The sequence below is a fragment of the Ammospiza nelsoni genome, chromosome 1, assembly GCF_027579445.1.
Source record: "Ammospiza nelsoni isolate bAmmNel1 chromosome 1, bAmmNel1.pri, whole genome shotgun sequence".
In the NCBI taxonomy this organism is placed as follows: domain Eukaryota; kingdom Metazoa; phylum Chordata; class Aves; order Passeriformes; family Passerellidae; genus Ammospiza; species Ammospiza nelsoni.
Genome location: NC_080633.1, coordinates 117,563,046 through 117,589,082, shown reverse-complemented (window position 1 = coordinate 117,589,082; position 26,037 = coordinate 117,563,046). Strand labels below are relative to the sequence as shown.

Below are 26,037 nucleotides of genomic sequence, written 5' to 3'. Positions count from 1 at the left end.
CAAATTTATGTTTTGAAGGAGTAGCAGGATACATATTCTATCAATGTATGGAAGGCAAAAGGCAATTCCTAATTCATTTTGCAATAAAGAGTGTAAACAAATGTGTCAGAATAGATAAAAATGTTTGTTGGTGTGTTTTGACCCATGTATTGCTTTCAAAGTAAGGCTTAGTATACAAATAGTCCATGGGCAAAATTTTGCATTTCTCCTATGTTATTAAAACAGATTGCTTCATCTGGTTTTGAAAGCAGGGATTATGAATTCTACAAATATTAATCAAAAATCTGTGTTAATCTATGTTTTAGGTGCAAATTTTCTCATCCTTCTCCTTTCAAATAATCTATAGGTAACAAGATTTAATGGTAGTTCTAGTGTGCTTTGCCATAAAGCAGAATCCATATTCTAACAATTGCATAATTTCCTGGTAAGAAAATAGTTGGTTTTAAGACTAATGGGTTATAATGGTTTTGTTATTGTTTCTAGTCTGAAGATGACTTAGCTGAGAAAATGAGGAGCAATGAGATGCTGCAACAAGCTATCAACACCTATGATGAGGTGGTTAGTCTGCCAAATGTCCCTTCAGACCTGATAAAACTGAGCTTGAAGCGAGAAGCAGACAGGCAGCAGTTCCTTGGTAAGTTTTGAGGATGGTATAAAAATGTTATTTGGTGGTATAAAAGTGTTATTTCTGCACTGTGAAGGGTCCTCCACAAGAGGCTGCCATAGCACTGTGTGATTGCAGTGATTCTCTGAGATATTCTTGCTACACTCTCAGTGACACCCAGGCAGCTGAATGTGCTCCTGTCTGCTCAAGTTTTTCCAGGTTCTCCTTGATTGTCAGTGAAAGTGAATCACTTGCCTCTGATTTGTGTTTCCTTTGATGCTGTGTAAACATCTTACTACTGTTTCTTATATCTGCACTGGTAATTAAGTCTTGTTCAATCAAATCAGGTCGCATGAGGGGCTCCCTGGTGACTCTACAGAAATTAGTTCAGCTGTTTCCCAGTGAGACTTCATTCAAGAATGACCTTGGTGTTGGTTACCTCTTGATAGGAGATAACAGCAATGCTAAGAAAGTGTATGAAGAGGTGAGTTTCCATTCCAGCCAAGGAAAATTGCTATTTACATTCCTATGTTCATTTGAAAGATTGATTGATTCTAACTTTTTTATATTGTTAGACATGTCACATGAGAGATTTTTGAAGGGTTAATACAGATATAAGTTTTTTTCCTAATGCGGTTCTCCTCTAATTTTAATTTATTTTTCCTGATACTGTCATGCCATCCTCTCATTGGCAGAGAAATGCAGGTTATTTCCATATGCTTAATAATAAAAATCTTCTATCTTCTGGTAATCAGGTCTGGAATATATTGACGACACATCTAGGTGTGTTGTATGTAACATTTAATACTGAATGCATACTATAAAAGTGATAACCAATCTTCAAGACAAGGGAAGGAGAAGTAAGCCAGTTTATTTACAGGAAGAGCATTTCTAACCATGTAATCAAGTAGATCAGTTCTCACAAATCTATTTTACCTTAGTTTTTTCATCCTTTTATAAGTAGCTTAAAATCTGCTTTTCTTTCATGATGTTTGTAGTGTGGACAATTCACTGGATTTATATTTCTGTCTTATGCTGTGGTTATCTGGCTGGGGGAACTTCACTGCCAGGAAAAGCCACTCTGCTCCTGTGATCTAGAAACCCTGTTAACATCTGGAAGCTGTCTGACAGATGTGGAGTCTGACATCATTGGTAGAGCACAAATCATCACACCTGACCAGGAATGGTCCTGTTGATGTTGGCACGCTCGTGGTGCTTGCTAATTGTCTGGTTAGGGAGGCTGGAAAGGGATCAGCAGGGTTAGTGCCACCTCCTGAGAATAAAGGCTCAGTTTTCCATCCCCCACATCTGGGGGGCTGAAGAGATTCTCATCTCTGATAGCTTCTGAAAGAGAAGGATGATGTTCAACCACATGGTGGGAAGCAGAAGCCAAACACTAGGAGTACCATTTTTTTTCCTCAAGCTCCTCTGGTAGTCTCAGATGTTGCCAGAATAATGTTTGCTTTGCTACTTTGGCTACTTTTTAGGTCCTTCCATAAAACATTTCTGTCCAATAATTTTTGGCTTGCTGTCAAAATTTCTCAGAGGATTGGAAATATTGGCTTTTAAAAGTAGAATTTATTAAACAAACCTGCTACTCAAGCTGCAAGGAATTTGAGAAAACAAAGCCATACTCCTCTTGGGCAAGATTTTCCCATGCAATTATTCAGTGTTTTGTTGCACACAACATATTTGCTAGAATTTCTCAATAATCACAGGTATTTTTATACATGGAGGAAGGTCATGAATTTGCTATATAATTACTTTGATACTGAGTTTTATATACTTCAGAAGAAATACATAGGGCTCTGATGAAGAATAGATATACAACTGGTGTGCTTTTAACATATTGTTTTCCATTCTTCTTTATCCAGTGTAACTATTCTATTTTATAGTTCACTAACACTAAAATAGAATAGAGCAGAGTGATGTTCTGTCGTTGTAAAAGGAGGACAAATATTTTTGGTTTTTTTTTAAAGATTTGGATTCATCTTTTTAGAAAATCATGGTGGGTTTGTCTGTATTTTAGGTATTACTCAGGCTGAATTCCAACACAATAATGTAATTTTTTATTGCAGTTCAGGATAAGTTTGCACTAAGGATTTTTAAAATAATACCCAAAGAAACAGGGAGAATCTCATGTGTGTCTACTTTGGTTCTTGGTTCTACTTGCATGATTTTGGGCAGATTGCTTAGGGGCTGCATGGCCTGCTCTGGAGTGCTTTGCTCAGCTGTTGCAAGGCATATTTATAAAGTGCTTGCATTTCAGCTCCTACCATAGGTGCTCAGATTCTCTGCATGGTAGAGAAAGGGGCAAACTGAATAGTGGCTCTGAGGGCCTCATGGAGAAGTCTTGCTCTTCCCATGATTTTTTAAAAAGCTGAGAAACTTCTGCAGTGTGACTAACTCCTTCTCACTTGTGTAATCTTTTGATACAAAAATGTTAAGAGAGCACAGACAAGAGCATGAACTCATTGCTGCAAAGTAGATACCTCCAATATTTATGAATTCTGTGTTCTGTTTCCCAATGTAAGGTTGTTCATACATTTTATTCAAGTGTTCTTTAATGCAGAAGGGACAGGCATCTTAGACTTCAGTACACATTTTCAGGAGAGCATTCCCCTTATTCAACTCAAAGTCTCAGCTTTTTGTTGATTTCCCTCTAGCCTTATTCATGGTTGACTAAATTCCTGTGTATGTGGTACTTGTTTCTGCTGCTCAGGAAAATTCCCAAGTAGTTAAACACTCTTCTCTGTGGAGGAACTTTAACTCCAAGTTTCCCATTCCCTGGGAAGCTGCTAGATTCATGGGCAAAATCTTTGCTTCCTGGTGTAGCATTTCAATCTCCATTCAGTGTTACTGATCTGTGTTAAGCATGCACTGAGCACATGGAACCAGATGAACTCTGCACAGGTACTGTTCCCTACATGGGATCACAGTACATGCCATTTCAGATCAGCCATTTCAGATGCAAACCCAGGCTTGCATCATCTCCAAGGAATTGAATAGAAGCCCAGGGAATCCTAGAAGATGAAAACTTTCTGCTATGCTTTGCATTTAATAGCCAGTTTACATATTTGCCTGTCAATTCTTATTTTTCTTTCTAAATTTGTTACATCTGAGCAGCTTATTTTAAAAGTCTTTAATATATGTTTCTTCTTTTAGCTGCAGAAGCAATGTGTATAAACACTGAACTTCAGACCAAGAGAGTTTTTTTGCTTCCAACTGTAGTGTGGTATAGTATAACTTGCCCAAAATGCACTTTTCTAGTTTCTGTTTGCCAGAATTTTTTGCTGAACCACAGATGGAAAATAGTGTCCAGCTGGAGAGGATCTCAGTTTTGCCTCTAATATTAAATAATTTTCTTTTGAATTCACTTAGGGACATGGAAACATAATGTTAAGTATAATCCTAGTAGAATTCAGAACTATTTCTGTTTTCAAAGAGAGCATAACTTTAAAAGTAGTTCTGGTGGAATTAGAACTATTTTTTGTTCAAGCATCCACAGATTATTAAAAAACACAGCAAAAGACAACATTTTAAGACTGGTTACTCAGCCAATAGCTCTTTTTCTGCCTCCTTGCTGGGGCATGTGTGCATGGTTCAGTGCAGCATTATAGAGACAGGCTTAAGCCAGCTCTGATTGAGCTATCTCAGGTACCAAAACCAGAATATCCACATTAACACAGTACTCTGCCATGGCTAATTAGTATCTGATAGCCCCAGAGGTTAATTTCTATATTCATGATTAATATTTAATGGCCTATGAGCAGTTTAGTAAAACTTATTTCTAAACATAATTAATATTGCACACAGCAACAGCAACAGAGTAATACAATTTACATTAAATACTTCCAGTGTAATTTCTGCTGATTGTATCTCTTTGCTTCTCTTTAGGGGCCCTGAATGTAGATCATTCCTTAATGCAACTCGGCATAGTTTAAATGAACCGTAATACAGAAAATTCTATTCTGTCTTAATTAATCAGATAGCTTTATCCTATAGTTAAAGAAACTGTAACAAAATTATGTGGCTAATAAATATTTCTGTCAGTCATTTCATTTCACCCTGCAGGTACAGATTCTTGGATCAAAATAATTATACACAGAATCCTGTAGTCAAAAGGCATAAGATGCAGAAGGTGGTAGTGTAGTCTTATCCTAGGGATCAAGCTCATCCTTACTATGGTATTTTTTCCTAATAATGCCTCATACTATGGACTTCCAATTGATTCTCAAATTGTTTGTTCCTTCATAATAAGTAATTTCTGTGAAATGTTGCTATTTTTAACTCATAACATTTTGTACCTTCATGGCTGTGATTTTTGGTTTTGCTTGGATGTAGTTGGTGTGTTTAAGATTTGAGAAAAGAAAGAAGTTGGTCCTGAAAATGTCTTATGATTTTGCTTGTAATTATTTTGATTGAAAAGTGATGTCAGACAGTGACTGGAAAGGGCAGAGGGAAATAACTATAATGTATGCAGGCATTTTATCCCCAGCATAAGTTTAGTAGCTTCAAAAATGGATTTAGGCAAGATAAATTGCTCATCTGTCTGTTGTTTTGCATTTACCAGCTATCTAGACATTCAGTGGATATCAGCTTCTGTAATTCCACTGCTGGCCAGGCTCCTGTGATGATCCTCACAGGCTGAGGGTCTATCTTGATAAAACTGTCTACCCTTATTTTAAGGAAAGAAGAGATGTGAAACAGATTAACTTAACCATGTAATTGATATTGCATAGAGCTACGAATTATATTGGATATGTACATCATAGAAATGCTGAGCTGGAAGTAGATCAAGACATTTGCTCTAATTTTTGCCCTTGGCTGAGGAAGACAAATGCACTTAAATTATCTGACTGGTGTCGGGGGTGCATATTTCAGAATTCAGGTTGGCAGCTTCACACTTCCTTCCCCTGAAACACTGCCCCATACACTGATCCTTCCCTACATCTGTCCCTGTACTCACAAATCCTTCTCTTCCACAGTCCCCATGAAATATCCATCTCTGGACATGTGCCCATGAGTTTCCCTTTTCTGCAGAATTAAGCCAGTTTGTAAACTCAGATACGATCTGAATCTTGTTGAGGGTACAAAATCTTTTAGCTGAATTTAGCATGCTTGGTCTTGGTCAAAGAGTGCAGCACACAACTACACAAGAATAATGTGTGCTTTCACATTGAGTCACTAGTGCAGTAGACTTTTTATTACCTTCTTTCCCATGTCCAGAAAAGTGCACAGTGTTCCAGAGAGTGCTCCAGTTCACCACTGTGCTGGCAGTGCCCTTGGTGTTCCAGAGCTTTCACATCCCCATCTCATGATGCTGGCATTACATTGCAGCTTCTTTCTGAATTGTGGTCATCATGTTTCACATAATTTCTCTTGCAAAAACTAGTTTGCTAACACTGGAAATCTAATTTAAAACTATTTTAGGTATGTTTCTGCTGCAGATTCTTTCAAGAGTAGCTGCTTTCCTTCTGATTATTCCAACCTAGAATAAGTAACTTAAGTGTTGATAGTGGGTTTAATTCTGTAATGAAACATGCTATAACTCAAGAGAGAAGTGTAGAAAAGGACAAGTGAAAAATAAAGTAATTTCTGTGGAAATAATTTTACTTCTGAGACTTCAAAGTTTGGTTTGTCTGGAGAGAGCGCAAAAGTGAACGAGGAAAAGAAAGCACAGACAAGCCAAGGGTTTACCTGAGAATCTGTAATGGAAGAAAATACAATTGCATTACTGAACAGTATTATGTACACAGATTTGTTAATTTGCATGGATTCATATAGGTGTATTTAATCAATTTTCTCTCAAACAGGTTCTAAGTCTGGCTCCAAATGATGGCTTTGCCAAAGTACATTATGGCTTCATCCTGAAAGCAGAAAACAAGATAGCAGAGAGCATACCTTATCTACAGGTACTTTTTCACCCACAGTAAATGTTTTACCAGCAAACAGTAGAATTGGAATATATAAAATGTGTCAGACTAGAAGTGTGCTAATTACAAATCACTGCTTAAACTATTTGTTGGAGTTATACTGGTGTATCACTGCTTATGAACTGGAACAAATTTGTACATTGAAAATCATCAATTCTTAAACATCAAGTGTTCGTTTTATTAATGATTAACCTGAAGTACAGAGCTCTGAGCCTCAAATTCTTTGAGGTTGGTAGTATGCTGCAAACCTAAGAGTCTTGAAAGATCCAGAGAAGCCTTATGTATACTTCTGGGTGTTTGGGAAGAAATACTACAAAATAAAACCTTGGTCCAGCTTTATAAAATGCTTGTGTAAATGTTTATAGGGTCAGGGACAAGTATCCATCTCTGAATATGCCTCTGTCTTAGAGGGATTGAAGGGAGAGGTTGTGGGATTTGGAAAACTGGTAACATTTCTCAATGACTTTCTACTTACATATTGTATTTATTCAGCTCAAATTCCAGGTTACCATGGTGGTGACATTTTTTACCTAGTTTCATAGCCTGTCTCTTGCATAGGATTCACAGATTATTTACAGCAATCAAATGAACTCTTTTAGAAGTCCTCTAAGTTTTCTTATAAGTTTCATATTTATTTATTTGTTTGTTTGTTTGTTTGTTTGTTTATGTAATTGTTAGGAAGGACTGGAGTCTGGTGACCCTGGCACAGATGATGGACGTTTTTATTTTCATCTGGGTGATGCGTTACAGAGAATGGGAGACAAAGAGGTACTGTTTAACCTGTTCTTGCTTTAAAATCTAAATCTGTGAGTGGCTGCAGAATCCAGGAAAGCATTTAATGATGGGTTTATTGTTGAAAACAAGAGTAGTTTGATTGCAACAACAATCCAGCCTGTGTGTGTAGAAGTCAAGATGATCAACAGCAAAAAATCCATTTGTAGGCATTACAGTACAATCTCGTAGCATCCCTTGCTTTAGATTTAACTGAGAATGTTTAAGCTGGCATAGGGCAGCTTCAAACAAGGGACTAAAAATTTACAAAAATTTTAACTGTTTCTAGAAACTGTGTTCTGCTTATATCACTTACAACACAGATTTTAATGAGTTAAAATAATCAGTTACTTGTATTTTACTGTATAGAAGTTCTTGTCTAACACTGTTTTGTAAATCTTCCTTAATTTCCAAGGAAAAAGCACCAATGTTTATGAGATAAAAGAGGATCATGAGAGGACTGAATGTGTGGGCTGAGTTATGAATTTTTTTCAATAACTAAATTAGCAAATCAATCAGGAAAACAGAAATTTGTACTATGTATCTGTTGAGAGCCGAACGAAAACAAACATATAATGCTGGAAGCCATAAGAGTTTCTCTTTTGTTTATTTGAAATCAAATTATACCTAATAGTGAAATTTAAGTATGTGACTTTCCACTATTGTCGTGGCAGGGGAGCAAAGGACCTTTTCTGAAGACTCTGATTAGTCATGGACTTTAAAAGGAGCATGAATTTAAAAACAACAGCAAAAAAAATCCAATTCCTAGGTGGGAAATATGAAGAGAATAAGCATTAAAAATCTGAGTAGAAATAGCCATGAAAATCACTGCTTTTTAATTACTTACTTAGTAATGTAAGTAATAATTAATACCTTAAAAACTGTAAAATTAATACCTAAAAACTGTAAAAATATGAATACCTAATTATTAATAATTAATACCTTAAAGCTGTTAAATTAATATTAATACCTAAAAACTGTTAAAAATGCTGACCCCTTTAGTGCTGTGGCCCAGTCAGGAGGTGCTTCTCCAGTATGAACTGCAGACAAGTGGGCTGTGGTGAAGCCACTGTATGTGATCTTTCTCAAGTCTAGTTCATCAGTTTACCTTTTTTTTAAATAATTCATGGAACTTTTATTACAATACTTTATACATACAGTAGATCTAGAATGTAATATCTGAATTTTAAGCTAGATTACCTTCCCTCAATACTCTTCCAATGACTTTTTTTAAATTGTTCATTTATAAGTGAGAATTAGTTTACTTCATTTTACTTAGAAACATATGGACACACAGAGTCTGCTTTCACACTCTATCGGACTCTGTCTCCTTCTCTCAAATTCCCTGTACATTTCCATGGGACACTTCTGGGTTGAGTTGCTGAGCCTAGAACATCCCATTGCCATTTGTTTGAATAAAGATACCACACAGATGTAATTAATGTACAGCATCTCTAACTCCAGGATTATTATGTGTTAATGTTTATGGAGTTAATGGCCAAATCTGCTGTAGAAAAAGTTTAATTAATGACAAATTAACTTCTTGGGATAGAGGAGACTTCTAAATTTATCAATGGAAAGTCCATTGTTCAGCTAAATTTTCCTCACTGACCTTGCTAGATTTGCTGAATTTCAAGATTTAATCAAGGAAACCAATCAATATTTAAGTTAGATGTGAAATTGTTATCACTGGAGGTTTGTTGAAGGGAGATATTCATCTATTAGAGCTAAATTAGGAATTATGAATGTGGCCTTGGGAAATGTGAGGGGAGCAGTGTTGAGTATGCCCTTTCCAACTATAATTTGATAAAACGCCATGTTGGCTTAAGAAAAGAGAAGTTAAAACCTAGAAGTTGTTACACAACAAAGCACTCTTCACATAGATTGGATAAACTGAGTGCATCTCCAACAGTTTCTCTCCTGGAAAGGAGAGCTACACTGTTGTAGCTGTCCATGTTCCCCTGCCAAGACCTGCATGAGAAAAGAAATCTTTCACTGAGTCTTGGGAAAGGATGAGTGAGGCAGCCTAACCCTACTCCATCCTGATAAAGGCAATTTCTTTAGCACAATTCTTCTAATAAATAAAAAATAATTGTGTTATACGTTGTAATTATAGCTAATGTATCTTAAACAGCAGCAACATTCATACTCATCACTCAGGGGCTGAAACAAATAATTCATTCCCCTTATCATTTGGGCTAACTCCAGACATTGCAATTGATTGCAGGCAGTCAGCATGAACCATCACTTGATATCTCACTGGTATTTTAACAATTGGGGGAACAAATGTTATAAATCCTAATGCTTCCATTTCAGACAGTTAACCAAGATAACATCAACATTTAAATATATGCTGTGTATTACCTTATTATATTTTTGACCCGTGCACAATTTTACTGAGCTTCTCTAGGCAAAAAAAGATGATAGTTTATAAATGATCTGCTGTTATTCTGTTCATCCACACTATTTTTGTGTACTTCAAGTAAATACTGTAGAGCAACAATGTATTGCAGACTTTGCTCCATACTTTGGGAGACTTATAAAGATCAGAGTACAACAATTTTCAAAAACTTGAAGAAAGTTTACAAACTCTCAGTGAGGACTTTGGCCAGTTGTTCAAGGCAGGGATTGCCACCTGCCTCAGTCCCTCGGCTCTGGAATGATTGTTCTCATATTTCCCTACTTAGCTGTCTTGGGTTTTTTTTTTTAGTTTTTGGTGGGGGTTTTTTAGTTTGGTTTTTTTTTTGGGGGGGGGTTGGGGGAAGGGTGTTTATTTTTTTGTTTATTGGAGGATTTTTTACAATTATGTTGTCTGAACTATTGCAGCTGTAGCAGCAATGCTGGGCAGGAAGGAGGCAGCTCTGTATAACTTTCTCTGCGTGTGGTTTCTCACAGTACTACAAATGCTGGATGTTTTTTTTCCAAGCATCTCATTTTCTTGCTTTGCTTTTTTTGCTGCTATGCAGGGGTAAAACAAGTTGTGTAAAGGGAGAGTAAAGACAAAAAAAGGTCCGGTATTAATTTCAGCAGGTTTCTGTCGTGTGATCAGTTAGGGTGAGATGAAAAATATTTGTAGAAACTCAAGTGCATGTAAGTATTAGATTATTAACACTTTAAGTCATCATTGTTTTCATCATCACAGCATCTCCACTGGCAGCAGAAGACAGTCATCTTTCACATGTAGGCAGAAGATTGAAACAGAGAAAATGCAATTGAGTAAGATGAGAAACAATTGGATATTCCAAGTCCAAGGGCATGAATTATCAGCCCGTATTTGATGTGAATGGTTGTGAGAAGATTATCCTGTTTTGTTAACGTTGAACTGGACTCTCTTGGCCAACTGATCTAATTTGTCATTTGGGTTTTTTTGTTTGTGGTTTTTTTTTCCTAAAGTATTCATTAGTACATTTTATTGAAAGAATAACCCCAACATCTGAAGAGACAGTCTCTGTCTTGCAAGGAAATGTTACTTTTTTCCTGTAGGAGCTTGGCTGATGTGAGTTTGATTGTTTACAACTGCAATGTTTTAGGCATACAAGTGGTATGAGCTTGGGTACCAAAGAGGTCACTTTGCATCAGTTTGGCAGCGCTCCCTCTACAATGTCAAGGGACTGAAGGCTCAGCCTTGGTGGACAGCAAGGGAAACTGGATATACAGAACTGGTGAAGGTAAGGCTTCATTATACTTTTGTTTTTATTAAAATTGCAGCTATAATTTCAGTTATTAAGCAGAGAAAACGCTAATCAATAAGGTCAGAACTACTGACTGTGAATTCCAGACAGAGCTGTCAGACTGAGCACAAGAATTAAATAAGATGCTATAAAATAAGCTTAGACATTTTCAAATTTGAGAATGGGAACAGGCTGGCTGAAATTATTAATAAATACAAAATTTGCATGGTAGACAAATGTAACATCTCAAGTGGAAAATGACAGCACAATTTGGTAATGTCTAGAATACCCATTGTGAATTTTTAATTAGTCAGGAAAGGCTGTGCTTTTGAGCCCTTTTCTAATATTTAGTGACTATAGAAGCTTTTAATTGCATGAGAGAAACAAGTGTAGGTTCCCAGGATGGATTTAACAAAAGATAATAATGCAGAATTTCAATTCTTTAAAAGGTTTTTGTCTATTTAATGCATGCAAGTAGTGTGGTTATTGTTCATAACAGTACCTTTTATTTCCAAATTTACATTGTTTTTTATTAATTTACTATAATTCTAATAATAATTCATAAAAATTTAGGAAGACCCTTTTTTCCTGTATGTTTCAATTATTGGTGTGTCATTTAGAGAATCCACTATGATAAATTATTTAAACCCAAAAAAGTATATTTGTAAGGAACAAACTCCTTCAGAGTGGTTGTTTCTTTATACTTAGTTACATAGCATGTTTAAAAAAAACACTGTGGAAAGATGGTTATTTAAAAAAAATAAAAGTAGTTTAAAAAGGAAGATTGCTCTTTGTTATGGTTTTGATGGCAACAAAAATAAAGCTAGAGATTTAGATTAAAGTGGGATTCTCCAATGTGATCTCAGCCACACCAAAAAGCAGTGAAATGTTCTCATATTGAATTAATTCTTGAGGTATGTGTGGAATGGATGCTTCTTGCCATAAAAGATATGGAGAAACTGGGAACTTCTTAATATGTTTCTGTCAAACAAAAAGGAAGTAGGAATATTATTTGACTAGTGTTTTAGAGCTACATGCAGTGTTGTTTTACAGTTCCTTACATGTAAACCTTTCAAATTCCTATGTCTCAGAACGTAATGATCCATTCACCCTTGGCATGAGTCAGCTTTGAAGGGTGAAAGAATTCACTTGATGTTATAAAATGGACAGAGCTTCACCTTGAAGGTTTTTTTCAGGTGAATCAGGTCATATATGAAGGTCTTGGTTTGGATCAGCATCTTGAGTGGCTTCTAGAAGAGCTGCTCAGAAAACCAGCAAGGATAAAAATTCACCCCAGACCTCCACAGTACAACTGCCTCTCTGGAATTCAATAATACCTTTTCATTTGGTGGTACACGTTTTGGCTGTTTTATTAGCAATATGTCAGTGAATCTAGATTAAATTGTCACTGGTAAATTGCTTCTACAGGTATCATAATTTGGGAGCAGTAAGGTCTTTAAAACAACACTCACAGTTTAAAGTATAAAGCCAAAATGTAGTTATTTGCGTCAGGACAAATATTTGTATTGTTGTGTTTTTTGTAACTCAAGAAAATACTTGAAGTTCTGAAAGAAAGAAGGTTCAATTCTAATTACATACAATGCTGTAAGCAAGCAAGACTAGAGGTAGTATTCTTCAGGAAGCAGCAAAACCTTATTGATGACATTAGTTTTCTAATTTCTGAAGTACTCCAACTTCTGTACATGGTTTAGTTGAAATAATTATTTCCCCTTCTCACAAAGCAGAAACCAATCAACAATTAGTTCCTACTGCTTCATTTCATAACATTTCTCTTTTGTCTGTGTGGGAAATTCTTCCAGATACCATGGTAGAATTCAATATGTATATATACTGTACAAACTGGTATATACTGTGTACACTGATATATACTGTACACAGCACTGGAGGCCCTGACCTTCTCTCTGAGTTTCACTGCTTGTTACATAGGAATGAACTATTTTTAAAGCAATAACTTGGTATCTTAATAATGCTAAATGAGCATTTATATGGGGCTGGAGCAATAGTAATGCTGAACTCTCTTTGGTTCATTCCATTTACCAGCACAGCTGTGGTCAGTGGCATCTTACAGCACAGACCTGGCTTGATTTTCTTATAAAGGGTCATCTAGTTTCTTGGGCCTAGAGATGAAGATGTGAATTTTGATGCTACTTTGCTTTTTCCACAGAAAGCCTAAAGAGAAAATTGTCTTTTTACAGTATTCTCAGTTTAATAATTTCCTTCTGAGGGGCATTCAGCTTGACTAGCTGTAATCATACATATTGAGACATACTGTCCATGCTAGTGGCATTGTTTGCAAGTGAAAAAAAAGGGTATTTCCACAGGATGATTCATTTTTACAATGCTAAATAACTGTCTAAACATGGCATGTCTCCTTTTAACTCCATGGTGTTAACTGTCCTACTGCTTTACTTAAAAAATGGGTCCTGACGCTTAACTTCCTGGTGGGTAAGGTTAAAAAAAGACAATCTCCTACTTTATCTCTTTTAATATTACCTGGTTGCCTGGATGTCTTAAGGAAGAGGGGTTTGGGCTGGGTTTTTTGTGGGGGCAAGGAGGCAGGGAAGACTGAGAATCTCAGTAATACTTATCAAGACATTGTAGATCTTAATTAGTGGAATTGTGCTGAAGGGGAGTTTTGAATCTCTCTGCACCTCACTGAGGCTTAATGTTTTTCCTTGAAAGAACAGGGAGAGGCACCTGATTTCTCAGGGAGAAGAAAATATAAACCTTTATATTAGGAAGGGTGTGGTGAGTGAGTTATGTAGAGATGTTCTACTAATGTTTCTTGAATTCCCAGATCCAAAGGCATTTTAGGCCTTTGGATCTGGGAATTCAAGAAACTGTCTTCCTCTTTTGACCTCAATTGAAAGGAAACTTTACTTTCATCTTTGACAACCCATCCTTTTCCCTTGGAATGATTAGCTTTCCTCAGCCAGTCTGAGTCATTGCATCTTTCTCCAGTACCTTCTGTAGAACCTCATTTATAGCATTATTCTATTCTGGTGCTCATTAAAAAAATAATAAAAGAGATACAATGATGTTGGATCCTAGAGACTTTCCACTGGTCTGAAATTAATATGTAGGCAATGACTTAATTAATTTTGTCCTTTCTGCATGTTGTGTCCTTTGACATTTGGAAAGGACCCAGACAATGCTTTGCCAATAATTTACTACAATTTACTGATGGATTAAAGTAGATCTTGTATTTTGCTTTTCTCTGATGGCTTAGATTTTATTATATAAACTTTCAAGTGCATCAAGAAAAGTGCAGAAAGACAGTGAAAGTATTGGCAACAGAGCATATCTTTATAGTTTTCCATAGGCTGACAGCTGGGCCTTAATGGTTTTGGTAATAATAGCTAAACATTCATAGGCAAGGGAGAAATTTAATTGAAATGTGTACTTAAAGTGTGGTTGGATGCTTTAAGGGGAGCCTTGTGTTGAAAAGAGCAAAGATGATGCATACAAGTGCTGATGTTGGAGCTCTGTGGGTGATTGGATGGGTGCAAGGAATCTATTTTGAACAGTTTAAAACACTGCCCCCCTTGCTTGGAGGTTATCAGCGTTACCCAGTGGAGATGTGGTAACTGATTGTGAATGCTTTCCTATTCTGTTCCATAACAAAGTGAAGTACATTAAACTCTTCACCACGATTTTATTTTATAGTTCAGTGAATTAAAATGGATGTGTGGTCAGTAGTTATGCCTCACATGAGGGGTAGCCACCTCTTAATCTCTTCCTGTGTCATTTATAACCACACTTTGAAAGGGTTTGACAGAGTAAGGATACTTTCAATGTAATAGTCTCATATAAAAACCTCCCATATTAAACAATCCCTATTTAAATAAAATCTACATTATTGCCAGATGTACAGCAACTGTAAACTTCAATTGTTATTAGAAACTGTGTTTAAAAAGCCATATGAAGGTTTATGGGAATCAGCTGCTAGCAAACAAGTACATATGCTCCCAGTGCTTGTTGCCTCCTGATTTTTCAGCTGTAATCAGGATACTGCATCAAATTTAATAATAATTTTTTGCTCTAACCTGGAGCTTGAATCCTTTCATATCATGGAGGCATAAGTACATTTAACTTTTTTTCCTGCAGATACCAATTCTTAGATCAGGAGCTGTAAGTCCAAGTCCTGGACTTAAACATGTTTGAATGTTTTTTGTGTTCTTACTGTTCAAGATATCCCTGAGAGGCTGCATGGTGTTTGAACTCCCCACTTTATTTCTCCCAGGAGTTTTCTGTTGGTCAATATGAAGAACTGTCAGTGTGTTTTACAGATGGGGGTCTGTGTTTTCAGGACAGAAACCCTATTGATATCTGAGCAATTTATGTCTAAAACCACTGAGGATTTAGCTCTAAATTGATGGGGGGTATTCAAATAAATTTGTATCTAACATGTTGGGGAGGGAGCCTTTAAACACAAGGACAAACAGTCACCTTTATAGGTTAGCCTTCAACCTGTGGCACTTGAGGGACAGTAGAGGGGACAGAGCAGCTGTTGCCTACAATGCCTTGGACCACCAGTGCTCTTCATGTGTCATCTTGTCTGCATGGATGAATGCTCCCTCTTACCTTTTTTCAGCTGAGGAAGTAGGAGGAGTTTGAGGAAGCACAGAAGAACTTGGAATGTCTTTGAAAGTTTTCCAGTTTTGTTGCTCTATATCACTTTAAATTGGGGCTGGTGTGAGTGTAGGTTATTTTCATCTTTCTCTTCTCCAGCCAGTGCCAAACCAGGTACTCAAGCTGGCATTTCCTTTTGTAGATAGGGCAGTGCTGAATAAGTAGCAGCACTGTTCTCATATACATCTCTGATTAGGTGGAAATTTTCGATCTTTTTCTGTACCCTACACTATTTGGAAAAGTCAGTTTTCCAAAGATATTCAAACAAGTCTTTGCAATTTTACTTAATGCCAGCTGTTAAATGAGTGTTATAGAAACCATCAATGAGGGAGAATAATGTGAATACACTAGGAAAAATAAGCATTCTTCCCCATTTTTTGATAAGCGAGAGAAAAAAACAATTTGTTATGATAGAGATTACTGTAATAACAGAAGTGAAATCCATATTTTCATACATTTTAGCCTAGCTAAAATTGCTCTAGTGGGAGAAAGTAGCTGTATTATAGACGTGTTCTAGGCAAAGTTTGCTTTGTTGAGCCTTTTATGATATAGCAATACAAACCAATTTTGTCAGAGCAACTTTTCCTTTAAGTAAAAAGACCTCAAGTGGAAAATGCAACTGTTTATTTTACATGAGGATGGCTAATAAAGGGGGCACTTATATCACCTAGCTATATCACCTTCTATTCATCATATAAGGAGGTAGTGTGGGAACATACCATAGGTTATTTCAGTGTGAAATGGATTGAAAATGTCTTACAGAAATGCATTGTTCAAGAGCACAAAGGAATAATGAAAACTATTCACCCAAAATAAGGTTTAGTGAGAAAAGTAAGCTGCTGGGAAATTGAAGTTACTTTTATCCAGACCCATTGTTATACTGTGGGTTTTCCATTTATAGTGCTATAACATTAAAATTACTTATTATTGGTAGAATAAAAGGTTTTCTAAGCTATCTGATTTCTCCAAATATAATGTCCCAAGGCAGAAGAGAACAGAAATTTTAATTCTGCTATTTTGTGGGTTTGTATGTATGAAGTATCAGGCAGCTCACACATTCTCAATCATTGTGTCCATAAATGATCACCTGGCATTTCAAGTTGTATGTGACTTTTGCAACAGCATCAACACATGCAAGTGAATCTCAGCACAAGCCTTTTTGAAAGTTTCAGTCATAAACTTCAACTCAAGTGGTATGTTTTAATTTGGCCTCTTTGGCCTGTAATATTGTGCCAACACCTGGAGTTCCAGGTTATGTATGTGGTTTTCCAGTTGCAGGAATGATTCCAGGTCACATGCACATAATTTAGGAAGATCAATACATTTAGCTTGCAATACAAAATGATTACTTAAAGAGCCCTTAGGCTCATCAAAAAGCAAGTCAAAGTGAGGCCTGGTCTGCAAAGAGGCTGGCTATTGTTGAAATCTTACAATCCCAATGTAATTGAATCTGAAGATTTCAAAGTGAAAGTTATTTTTCCTGCCTTAACATGTCAGAAGGGAAGAGAATTTAAAGCAACTTGATAATAACGCCAAATGCTTTCTTTTATTGCTTTTAAATATATAAATAAAGCTAATAATGGCAGGAAAAACTAAAAATTATACTAAAGCCAAACACAGTAATTTCTCAGTGCAGTAACATGTCTCTCACAACAGTCCTTAGAGAAAAACTGGAAGCTCATTCGGGATGAGGGTCTTGCTGTGATGGATAAAAAACGAAGCCTCTTCCTGCCTGAAGATGAGAACCTACGGGAGAAAGGAGACTGGAGCCAGTTTACCTTATGGCAACAAGGTAAAGCAGTCTGTATTTCTTGTCTTTCCTCAATTTCATGATCTCAGATTCACATAGTTTAGTAAGGACTATCAATACAGCTTTTTCTAAAACTGTTTTTCTAATCAGTATACGGAGGAAGGGAATTGATAAAACAGTGTTTGGGATCCCTGTGACAATGAGCAGGAGTTCTTCACTCTAAACCATGTTGTCTCCAAATACCTCTGAGGGTCCCTTGAGTATGGTAACTGTTCAATGAGTGCACTCCTCTTGTGGCATAATGCATAGTACAGGGTAAGCCTGAGGGAAGATGGGGACCTGGGAGAAGGCACATCCTCAGTTCTGGGTTGCCAGCTAGGGGAGCTCTGTCATTCAGAAATGGTGTGAGCAAAAGAATATGGCTTTAATGAGCCTGCTGCCCTGCCCCTGCACTCTGCATTGGGAGGCTCAACTCTTGGAATGACCTTAAATTCTTATAAAACTCCACATATGAAAGAGTACTTTAAAATAAAATACTAAAGGCAAATTTATATCAAAATATAATCTGGTGTTGAAATTTTACGGTACTGGGGGCATTTTAAATCTTTTTTCTCCTATGCATCCACATTAGTGATTATACATTTAAAATAACACTTTTTAAACGGAAGAAAGCCTGCTGTTCACAAATAATGTAAAAGTAAAATGTGTAGGCTGCTATTACAGCATGGAGGTACTTAGGTTGCACGGTCCTAAAATGAGAACAGTAATATTTACCTGTCTCTCAGTGTCAGGTCTTTGGCAGCTTTGTTGCTCTTCTGAAAAGCAGAAAATGGAAAGGTTCATTCATTGCTCTTACCAATGCTCTATCCATTATTTTCACTAGGAAGAAAAAATGAGAATGCTTGTAAAAGTGTTCCGAAAACCTGTGCTTTATTGGAAAGATTCCCAGAAGCTACTGGCTGCAGAAGAGGGCAGGTACCTGGCAAACTTCTTCATTTTTGCAAATTCATAATGCTGGGAGCAGGTGATTTTGGGGAATAGAGGGACATGTATAGAGGAATGCACAATTTTTATATATTTAATGATGCCTCAAGCACACGATAAACTTAACAATAAAAATATGCCCCTATTTAACTGTCAGCAAATACCAGGTGAAATATGTTAGCTGAAGCCTTTCTGTGGACTTCTTAGTTGAGCCATTTTACCTTTTGTTTCCTGGGAGCTCATGGTAGATAAGTAGTTATTTGCCATGGGTCAACCAATAAGTAAAGCCTTACTAAACCTCAGCCTGAAGTGACCTGATCTGACCCATAGCCTAACCTCCTTCGAGCAGGAGGTTGGATGAGGTCCTTTCTAACCTGAGCTTTATTTTCTGATCTGAACCTAACTTCACATGACTAATTTAGTGAGCCAGATTCTCACTGTGATAAACTTCACTTGTCCACCCCAGCCTGGCTGCATTAGACAGAGGAAGAATCACCTTGTGGAAGCCAAATAATGCTGCCACATGCTTCTTTCCTGAAGGTGAAGGAAAGAAATTGTACATCCATGAGTGTGGGTGCCAACAACATTTGTTTCACGTGCCTACAATGACTATTCAGCTATCAGTAAACCTCACTTGATCATGCAGTAGACCTGTATAGGTCAATGCACATGCATTGGTTGTGTAGGACATAAGTTTTCATTTTTTTCCAAGTTATTATATTTTGTCTACAATAACTATGTGAGAATATCCTTCACATGGTAAAATAAGGATGCAAAAGTTGAAAAGCCCAGTGCTAATTTAGCCCTGTTTCAGACCCTTGAGTGCATGTATTCATCTTTTTGACCAGTCCCTTGCTTTTGATGTGCAGAACTGCACTGGGTGGTTACTGCTGTGGTAATGAACAAAGCTGTTGTTCCATGAATTGGTTGCAAAGCCAGGTTATAGTGAATATAACTGATTAGAAGTCATCACACTCAATGTGGCTACAATAAAATTGCTCTCAGTCACATCCAGAGCCAAAGTGGATCCCTCCCTGAGAGCAGATTCTCTTGGAGAGCTACTGTTTTGTTCATAATTTCTTGGTGCTCTATAGTTATCACCACAATATGGTTTGCAGAAATGTTGCTTATTTAAACCTGTAACTGTAGTCACATATTTTGAACATATAAATGTAAAATAATCTGAAAAGTTGTGCTCTTGAAGTCCAAAGTTTTACATCCACTATTATGAGATGCCTAGGGCAATTTTTGTTTTATGCTAGCCATGACTGAGATGTTAGATGACTGCTAAAATAAACTTAAAATGCCTGCTGATCCCTAGTCACATACAGAAGCACCACTAAGCTATGGGAGCAAACACTATCAGGAAATAAAGAATTCTGTGGTGAATAGACTATTTGGGTGCTTTGGTCACCTCATGTAGTGACAAAGATAAATGGAATCTAAAATAATCAACTACCTGCTCAGTGCTGCTGAGACACTGTATAGAACAATAGGAGGTGATCAAAATTGTAACATTCTTCTTAAAAATAGCAGTAAACTAAAAGTATCACAGCTAGTTTTAATTCTGGACATTTCTTACATTGCAGCCATAGTAGAACTCATTGGTAGTTTAGAACAATTTACCTCTAGCACTTGAGCACAGCAGGCAGATATAATTCACAGACATACCCAGACTGATCTGCATGGGCAGATCATGTACATGACAGCAATCAATGTTCAGTGCTGGCATATTGGCATTACAGAATTGTTTAGCTCAGATATTAGTAAGCATCCTGCATCACCACTTGTCTGCATTGTGTCAGGGTCTAACACATCACAGTGTAGCAGAGTTGTGTGGGAGGATCTGTGTTCAGCACAGCCACTGGAGCTCATCACTTGCTGTCATAAGAAACTGCCAGTAAGCTGAAACCTCAGCTTAGAGGCACAAAAAAAGCTCAGACAAGAGGCACACGCTGTCTTCTGCTGGTTCTGTTAACAGTTGAAGAGCATGCAACACCTTAATCTGTAACATTTATCAAAACTACTCTGTTCCAGCCAAATGTGCAGATTTCTCAGTTGAAAACGTACTTCTCATCCCTGTCATGCATTATTCATGCTTCCTGTACCCTGAGTTGTTGTAGAATTAGTCAGAAAGGTCAAGGTGAGAAGGGAAATGTGGAGATTACCCTTGCTTAAAGTATGATGAATTAGAGCAGGTTGCTGTGTCCAGCCATGTTTTGAATGCCTCTGAGGATAGAGACTCTACAGCCTCTCTGTTCCTGTTTTCAGTAAAAAAAAGTGTTTCCTTATGCTTAAATGGCATTTGCTGTGTTTCAACCTGTGTCCATTGCCTCTTTGCCTTTCCCTGGATGCCTTTGAGAAGAGCCTGCCTCTGCCTTCTTCACTCCTCTCATCAGGTATTTAAATGCATTGATAAGATCCTTCCTTGAACCTTATGTTCTCCAGGCTGAGCAGTCCCAAATACCTCAGCTTCCCCTTGTATGTTAGCTCCTCCCATCCCTTAATCCCCTTTATACCCTTCACCTGCTCCAGTCTCTCTCACAGTAGGTTGCACAGAACTGGGTCCAACATTTAAGACATCTCATGAACTCTTAGGGGAAGGATAACCCCCTTCAGTGGGCTGCCAGAGCTCTCCATAATGCAGCCCTGGAAGCTGTTGGTGGCTTTGCTGCAATGCTGGCTCCTGCTTAATTTGGGCACTGTGAGGACCCTTTGAGGGCCCCTCTGTGAGGACCCCAAAGTCTCTTTCTAGAAAGTTGCTTTCCAGACACTTGTCCATCAGCCTGTATTGGTGCATGCCTCCCTAGGGCAGAATTTTATGCTGCCTTTTGTCAAATATTTTAAGATTAGGTGTTTCCTGCTTTCTCCATCCTGCCAAGGTCCTTATGAAAGGCGGGAAAGAAAAAAAAAAAGTAGTGTATTGGCCATTCCTATTCAATTTTCTATCATCTGCAAACTTGCTGAGGGGGATGCATTCTGTCCTATCTTCTGAGTCACTGTGAAGCTCTTAAGCAGTGCTGGACCCAGTACTGAGCCTGGGATGCACCTCTGATGAGTGGCCTTCAGCTGGACTTTGTGCCTCTGATCATAACTTGTTGAGCCTGGCTTAAATGCCAGCTTTCAATCCTCTTCACTGGGAACTTATCTAGATTCTATTTCCTCACCCTGTTGATTAGGATGTTTATGGCAGACTTAACGTTGAGATAAACAATATCCACCAAGCTAGAAACCTCACCACAGAAAGCTGGTAAAGTACAGAATCCCCTTCATAAACCCATACTGGCTACACCCAGGTATTCTTTTCCTTCATGTGTTTGAAAATTGTTTCCAGGATTTCTTGCTCCATCACCTTTCCAAGGGTTGAGGTGAGGCTGACTAGACAGTACATCCTCAGACCATCCTACTTGTCCTTCTTGAAGATAGCAACGTTTCCTTTCTACCAGGGGACGTCTGCTGGTGGCAGTGACCTTTCAAAGACTGCCTGGATTATGTATGGATTCACATCATCCATTTCCCTCAGGCCTCATGGATGGATCCCATCAGGACCCATGAACCAGGTTGTTTGGTTTGTTTAAATGTTCCCTAACCTGATCCACAGAAGATCAATCATCAGTGCTCCAGTCTATTTCACTGGTCTCAGGTGCCTGGCGCTCCTGAAAGTCAGACCAGCAAAGATTGAGGCAAAGAAGACGTGTAGTGCCTCAGCCTTTTCCATGTCCTTTGTCATCAGATATTCTGTCATGTTTAGTAGGTGGGCATGTTTTTCCTAGATTTCCTTTTATTGCTGAGATATTTGTAGGAATCTCTCCTGTTACCCTTCAGTTCTATCTCCAGATTCAGCACCAGGAGAGCTTTGACTTTCCCAACCTCATCCCTGCCCATGCAGAGAGTATCTCTACAGTCTTCTGCGTGGCCTGACCCTGCTTCCACCTCCTGTTTGCTTCCTTTTCGTGTTTCTTTTTTTTCTGGTTGCCTTGCTTCCTGCACATAGGAATTATTGAGTTTGGACAAGGTGCTACTTAAAAATCAACCATGTCTCCTAGACTCCTCTTCTCTCATGGGATTTTTCCCAGCAGATCCCTGAGCAAGACCAAATCTGCTCTCCTGAAGCTGTGGATAGTAATTCTGTTTTTTTACTTTCTCCATCCACTCATGATCTTGAGCTCCACTTTCTCATGATTGCTACAGCCGAGGCTGACAGTGACCTCCACAGACATGTCATCTGAGAGGGGCTGGCCAGTCTGATGAACACAGATTTGTGTCTCCTATTGTCCATCCTTTTAAATCTTGCCATAGGAAAGAAGGTATTTTTTCTGACTGTAGGCAGAAGATATTTTCAGCCTGAAGTATGAATACTGGTTACTTTAAGTAAAATTAAAACAGTGTACTTTCACTCACAAATACACCCCTGGTTTCACACACACACACCACAAGACATATGTTTTGTAGTATTAAATGCCTTTAGGATGACACAGAATTGCTGCTGAAACTCAAACAAAAGATGGCATTATACTTTTCACCCATCACCAAGGATGAGACTAAATGAAGTCCTGACTCCCTGTAGCATAGTTGTGAAGTAGAATGTGTTAAAAAATGTGCCTTTCTCTTCTTGCAGATCAAATATTCTATCATGCACCCAGGGACTCATGTCTGGCCCCACACAGGGCCCACCAATTGTCGGCTGAGGATGCATTTGGGCTTGGTGATTCCTAAGGAAGGATGCAGAATACGCTGTGCCCAGGAGAACAGGTATGGCTCCAATATTGGGGTTCTTTTTAATGTTTTGGGAGGAAGGGAGTTGCTTGCTTGCTTGCTTGTTTTGGGGTTTTTTTCCCCACTTTCCTCAAGGCTGAAGAAGGGATGGGACCGCATGTAGTTAAAAAAAGAAAAAAAAGGGGTTGTTTTGATGACCAGGATGTGTAATATATTTCATTAAACAGGCAGTTTGCACTCTGATCCATGGTACAAACTTATAAATATCAGTTCTGAAACAGTGCCAGGAGAACCTTTTGAGACAAACCTGCTCTTCTCTGCTATGGCATGGAAATAACAGTGGGTTTGGTCTATGGGGTCTCTGTTTGCTTTTACAATGACAGCCTAATGTTGCTGCCAGCAGAGCTCCTGTATTTATTTTGACTTTGGAGAGATGTAGAATTTGTTGCTGCTTTGGCAGAAGCTGACTAAGTTATACCTACCTTTTCACTGCTGTGCCAAAATACCATGGTACCTCCAGAAGAAGCCTTCTTTTCAGCTTGTATTATTTATTATACTTAATTTGAAATATTCCACTTGAAGTTGATCTCAGGATGAAGACATCTATGAAGTTTTAGGCCCAATGAATTACTCAGGTGGCAATTTTATTTTAAAGTGTGCTTTAAGGGAAGTTTCTTACCCATGAGGGAAAAATTGTACTGAATTTCAAGTCAGTTTTATCTGTGTTTGCTCAGTCCAAATGAAATTAAATGCAATAGCTTATACATTTACAATCAGGGCATATACTCCCCTTAGAAAGATGGGAAAATGCTAAGTTTTTTGTATTATATTATTAAGCACAGAAAGAAAAATGTGTGTTAACTATATTGCTTATTGCTTGCAGGCTAAATTTACTGGACTTAAGAGAAGTATTAATATCTCTACATATATTTTGATTAATATATTAATTAATTTAATAGTTTAATATCTGTACACATATTTTGAAATATTCTGCAGCTTCTGAGGGCAGCAAGTGCTAATTTTGAATTCTTTTCAATGTAATAATATAATTAATGGTAGAAATAGAATTAATTTGATATTGAGAAAGGAAATGCTACTCCTGTCTGCATGACTGCAATACATAGCAAAGGAGGGTTTTTTTTAATAACATTTGAAAACAACCACAACCGGAAATCTTTGGAATTTTTGAGGCTAGAAGTATCCAGCTGTTAATAATAAAAAGTGTTGTTGCTATACTCTCCTGCCAACATGTAGCTTATAATCAGTGTTACAACCTACACTGCCTACATCTAGAAAATGACAGACTTTTTTTTTTTCCAGCATTCCAAGCCAATATCCAAAACAAGTTGGGTGGAGGGAGAGGTAGCTAATTGCCCTAGAGGACTGATACAGAAGCATGGAGTCTTTTCACTTTAAGACATTATTGTGAGTTCAGATTGGTGGTGACTGCATGGCATTACCATTGCATGGCTGTTTAGTAGCTAGTGAGAACAAAATAGTGGTTTTGCTCTGCTGCCAAGAGAGCAGGTGTCCACAGCTCACCACCTGTTATAGAGCTGGAACCCTTCTTTGTCTTAACCTGGACAGAAGGGATAATCCTGTGGAGAATGAACTTAACAACCTCCTTGGTAGCAACACTCCCTCAAAGTCAAGAGCAGAAAAATGCCTGTTGCTGCAGACAAAACATAGAGCATCTCAGTGTGCAGATTCCAGAACCTGGGTCAGTCTTATGCATCAGACATATTCATTTCACACACAAAGCACTTAAGAGCTGACTCCAACTTCTGCTGAAATGTGTTAAGATCAGTTGCTTACAGCAAGAGCTGTACACTCAGAAACAAGGGCGAGATTTTCCCTGGAAGCACTCACAGTGTGTTTGCTGCTGGCAGTGAAAGGGCTTTTACATATCCTTCCCCTCTGGCAGAGGGGGTGTGTGAACTACTGGCAGAGGGAATGGTGCCAGGAGGAAGACTTAGCCTCAGAAATTTCCCTTCCTTTCCCCGTGGTGCTTCAGAGCAGTGGTAAACTGGTGGTTTCCAATAGGAGAGCTGGCCGGGAGAGGAAGATTAGCATCATGGCTTTTCTGGCCTCCTGTGCTGCTGGTGTCTGCATGAGAGAGAGAACAGAAACAATGAGAATTTTGTGCTTGGTTACCTCTGTGCCAGCCTCTCGGGGGTCTCTGTGGTCATGATGACCCTGAGATGTGTTAGAAAGTCTCTTTTTCCCAGCCCAGCAGCCGAAGACGGAGTCAAGATTCTTCTGTTCTCGTTCTCAAGGTTATTTATTATCTTTTGTCTATAACATTCTTTCTCTGACCCTCCGAGGTCTGTCTGACAGGTCGGTTCACGGCACACTGACTGCCTTCAGAGGTGGTGTTAGCCTCCTGAGCCCCCCATTCTAAAACCCCAAAATTCTACATTTCACCCTGTGATAAACTCACTAACATTCTACCCAAACTCTTGTGGCTTGTACATCTTCATACAAAGTTGGTAATTGTTTTTCCCAAGGGCTAAAATCAAAGGCACAGGTGTTTTTGAATCCATGCCAAGGTCTCCAAGCCCCCTGCCGGGGTCTCGAGTCCTTCAGGGCAGCCAGAGGAATTTCCTGGGTTCCAACACCACCCAGCATGGTTGTTTAGAGGGTTACAATGCAGCTCATCATTTGATGGACAGGCAAATCAGCACTGTCTAGTGCTGTGTTTTACTCCATTTGCAGAAGAGCTTTTTGCAGCTGTTTGGAGTTGGTGTGTCTTGCAGTTGAGGGCCTCAAAGATGGTCAGAGGGCTGAAGCACCTCTGCTATGAGGAAAGGCTGAGAGAGCTGGGGTTGTTTGTCTTTGAGAACAAAAGGTTCCAGAGTGACCTCATGATAGCCTTTAAGTTGAAGGGAGCTTTTAGGAAAGATTGGGACAGTTTGTATCAGATAGGTAGCAACAGGACAAGAGGTAATGCTT

General features: G+C 38.2%; 1 protein-coding gene across 6 annotated transcripts in view; it reads left to right on the top strand.

Moving 5' to 3' along the window:
• The window catches only part of ASPH (aspartate beta-hydroxylase), a 111,687-nt gene that overhangs the window by 78,421 nt on the left and 7,229 nt on the right, over window positions 1–26,037 (top strand). For all 6 annotated transcript variants that reach the window (XM_059479870.1, XM_059479781.1, XM_059480123.1 and 3 more), the window contains 8 exons: window positions 484–634; window positions 952–1,088; window positions 6,421–6,519; window positions 7,219–7,308; window positions 10,842–10,979; window positions 17,292–17,427; window positions 18,269–18,360; window positions 22,988–23,121. In XM_059479870.1, the coding sequence (XP_059335853.1) occupies window positions 484–634; window positions 952–1,088; window positions 6,421–6,519; window positions 7,219–7,308; window positions 10,842–10,979; window positions 17,292–17,427; window positions 18,269–18,360; window positions 22,988–23,121 (977 nt within the window). The remainder of the gene's footprint in view (window positions 1–483; window positions 635–951; window positions 1,089–6,420; window positions 6,520–7,218; window positions 7,309–10,841; window positions 10,980–17,291; window positions 17,428–18,268; window positions 18,361–22,987; window positions 23,122–26,037) is intronic.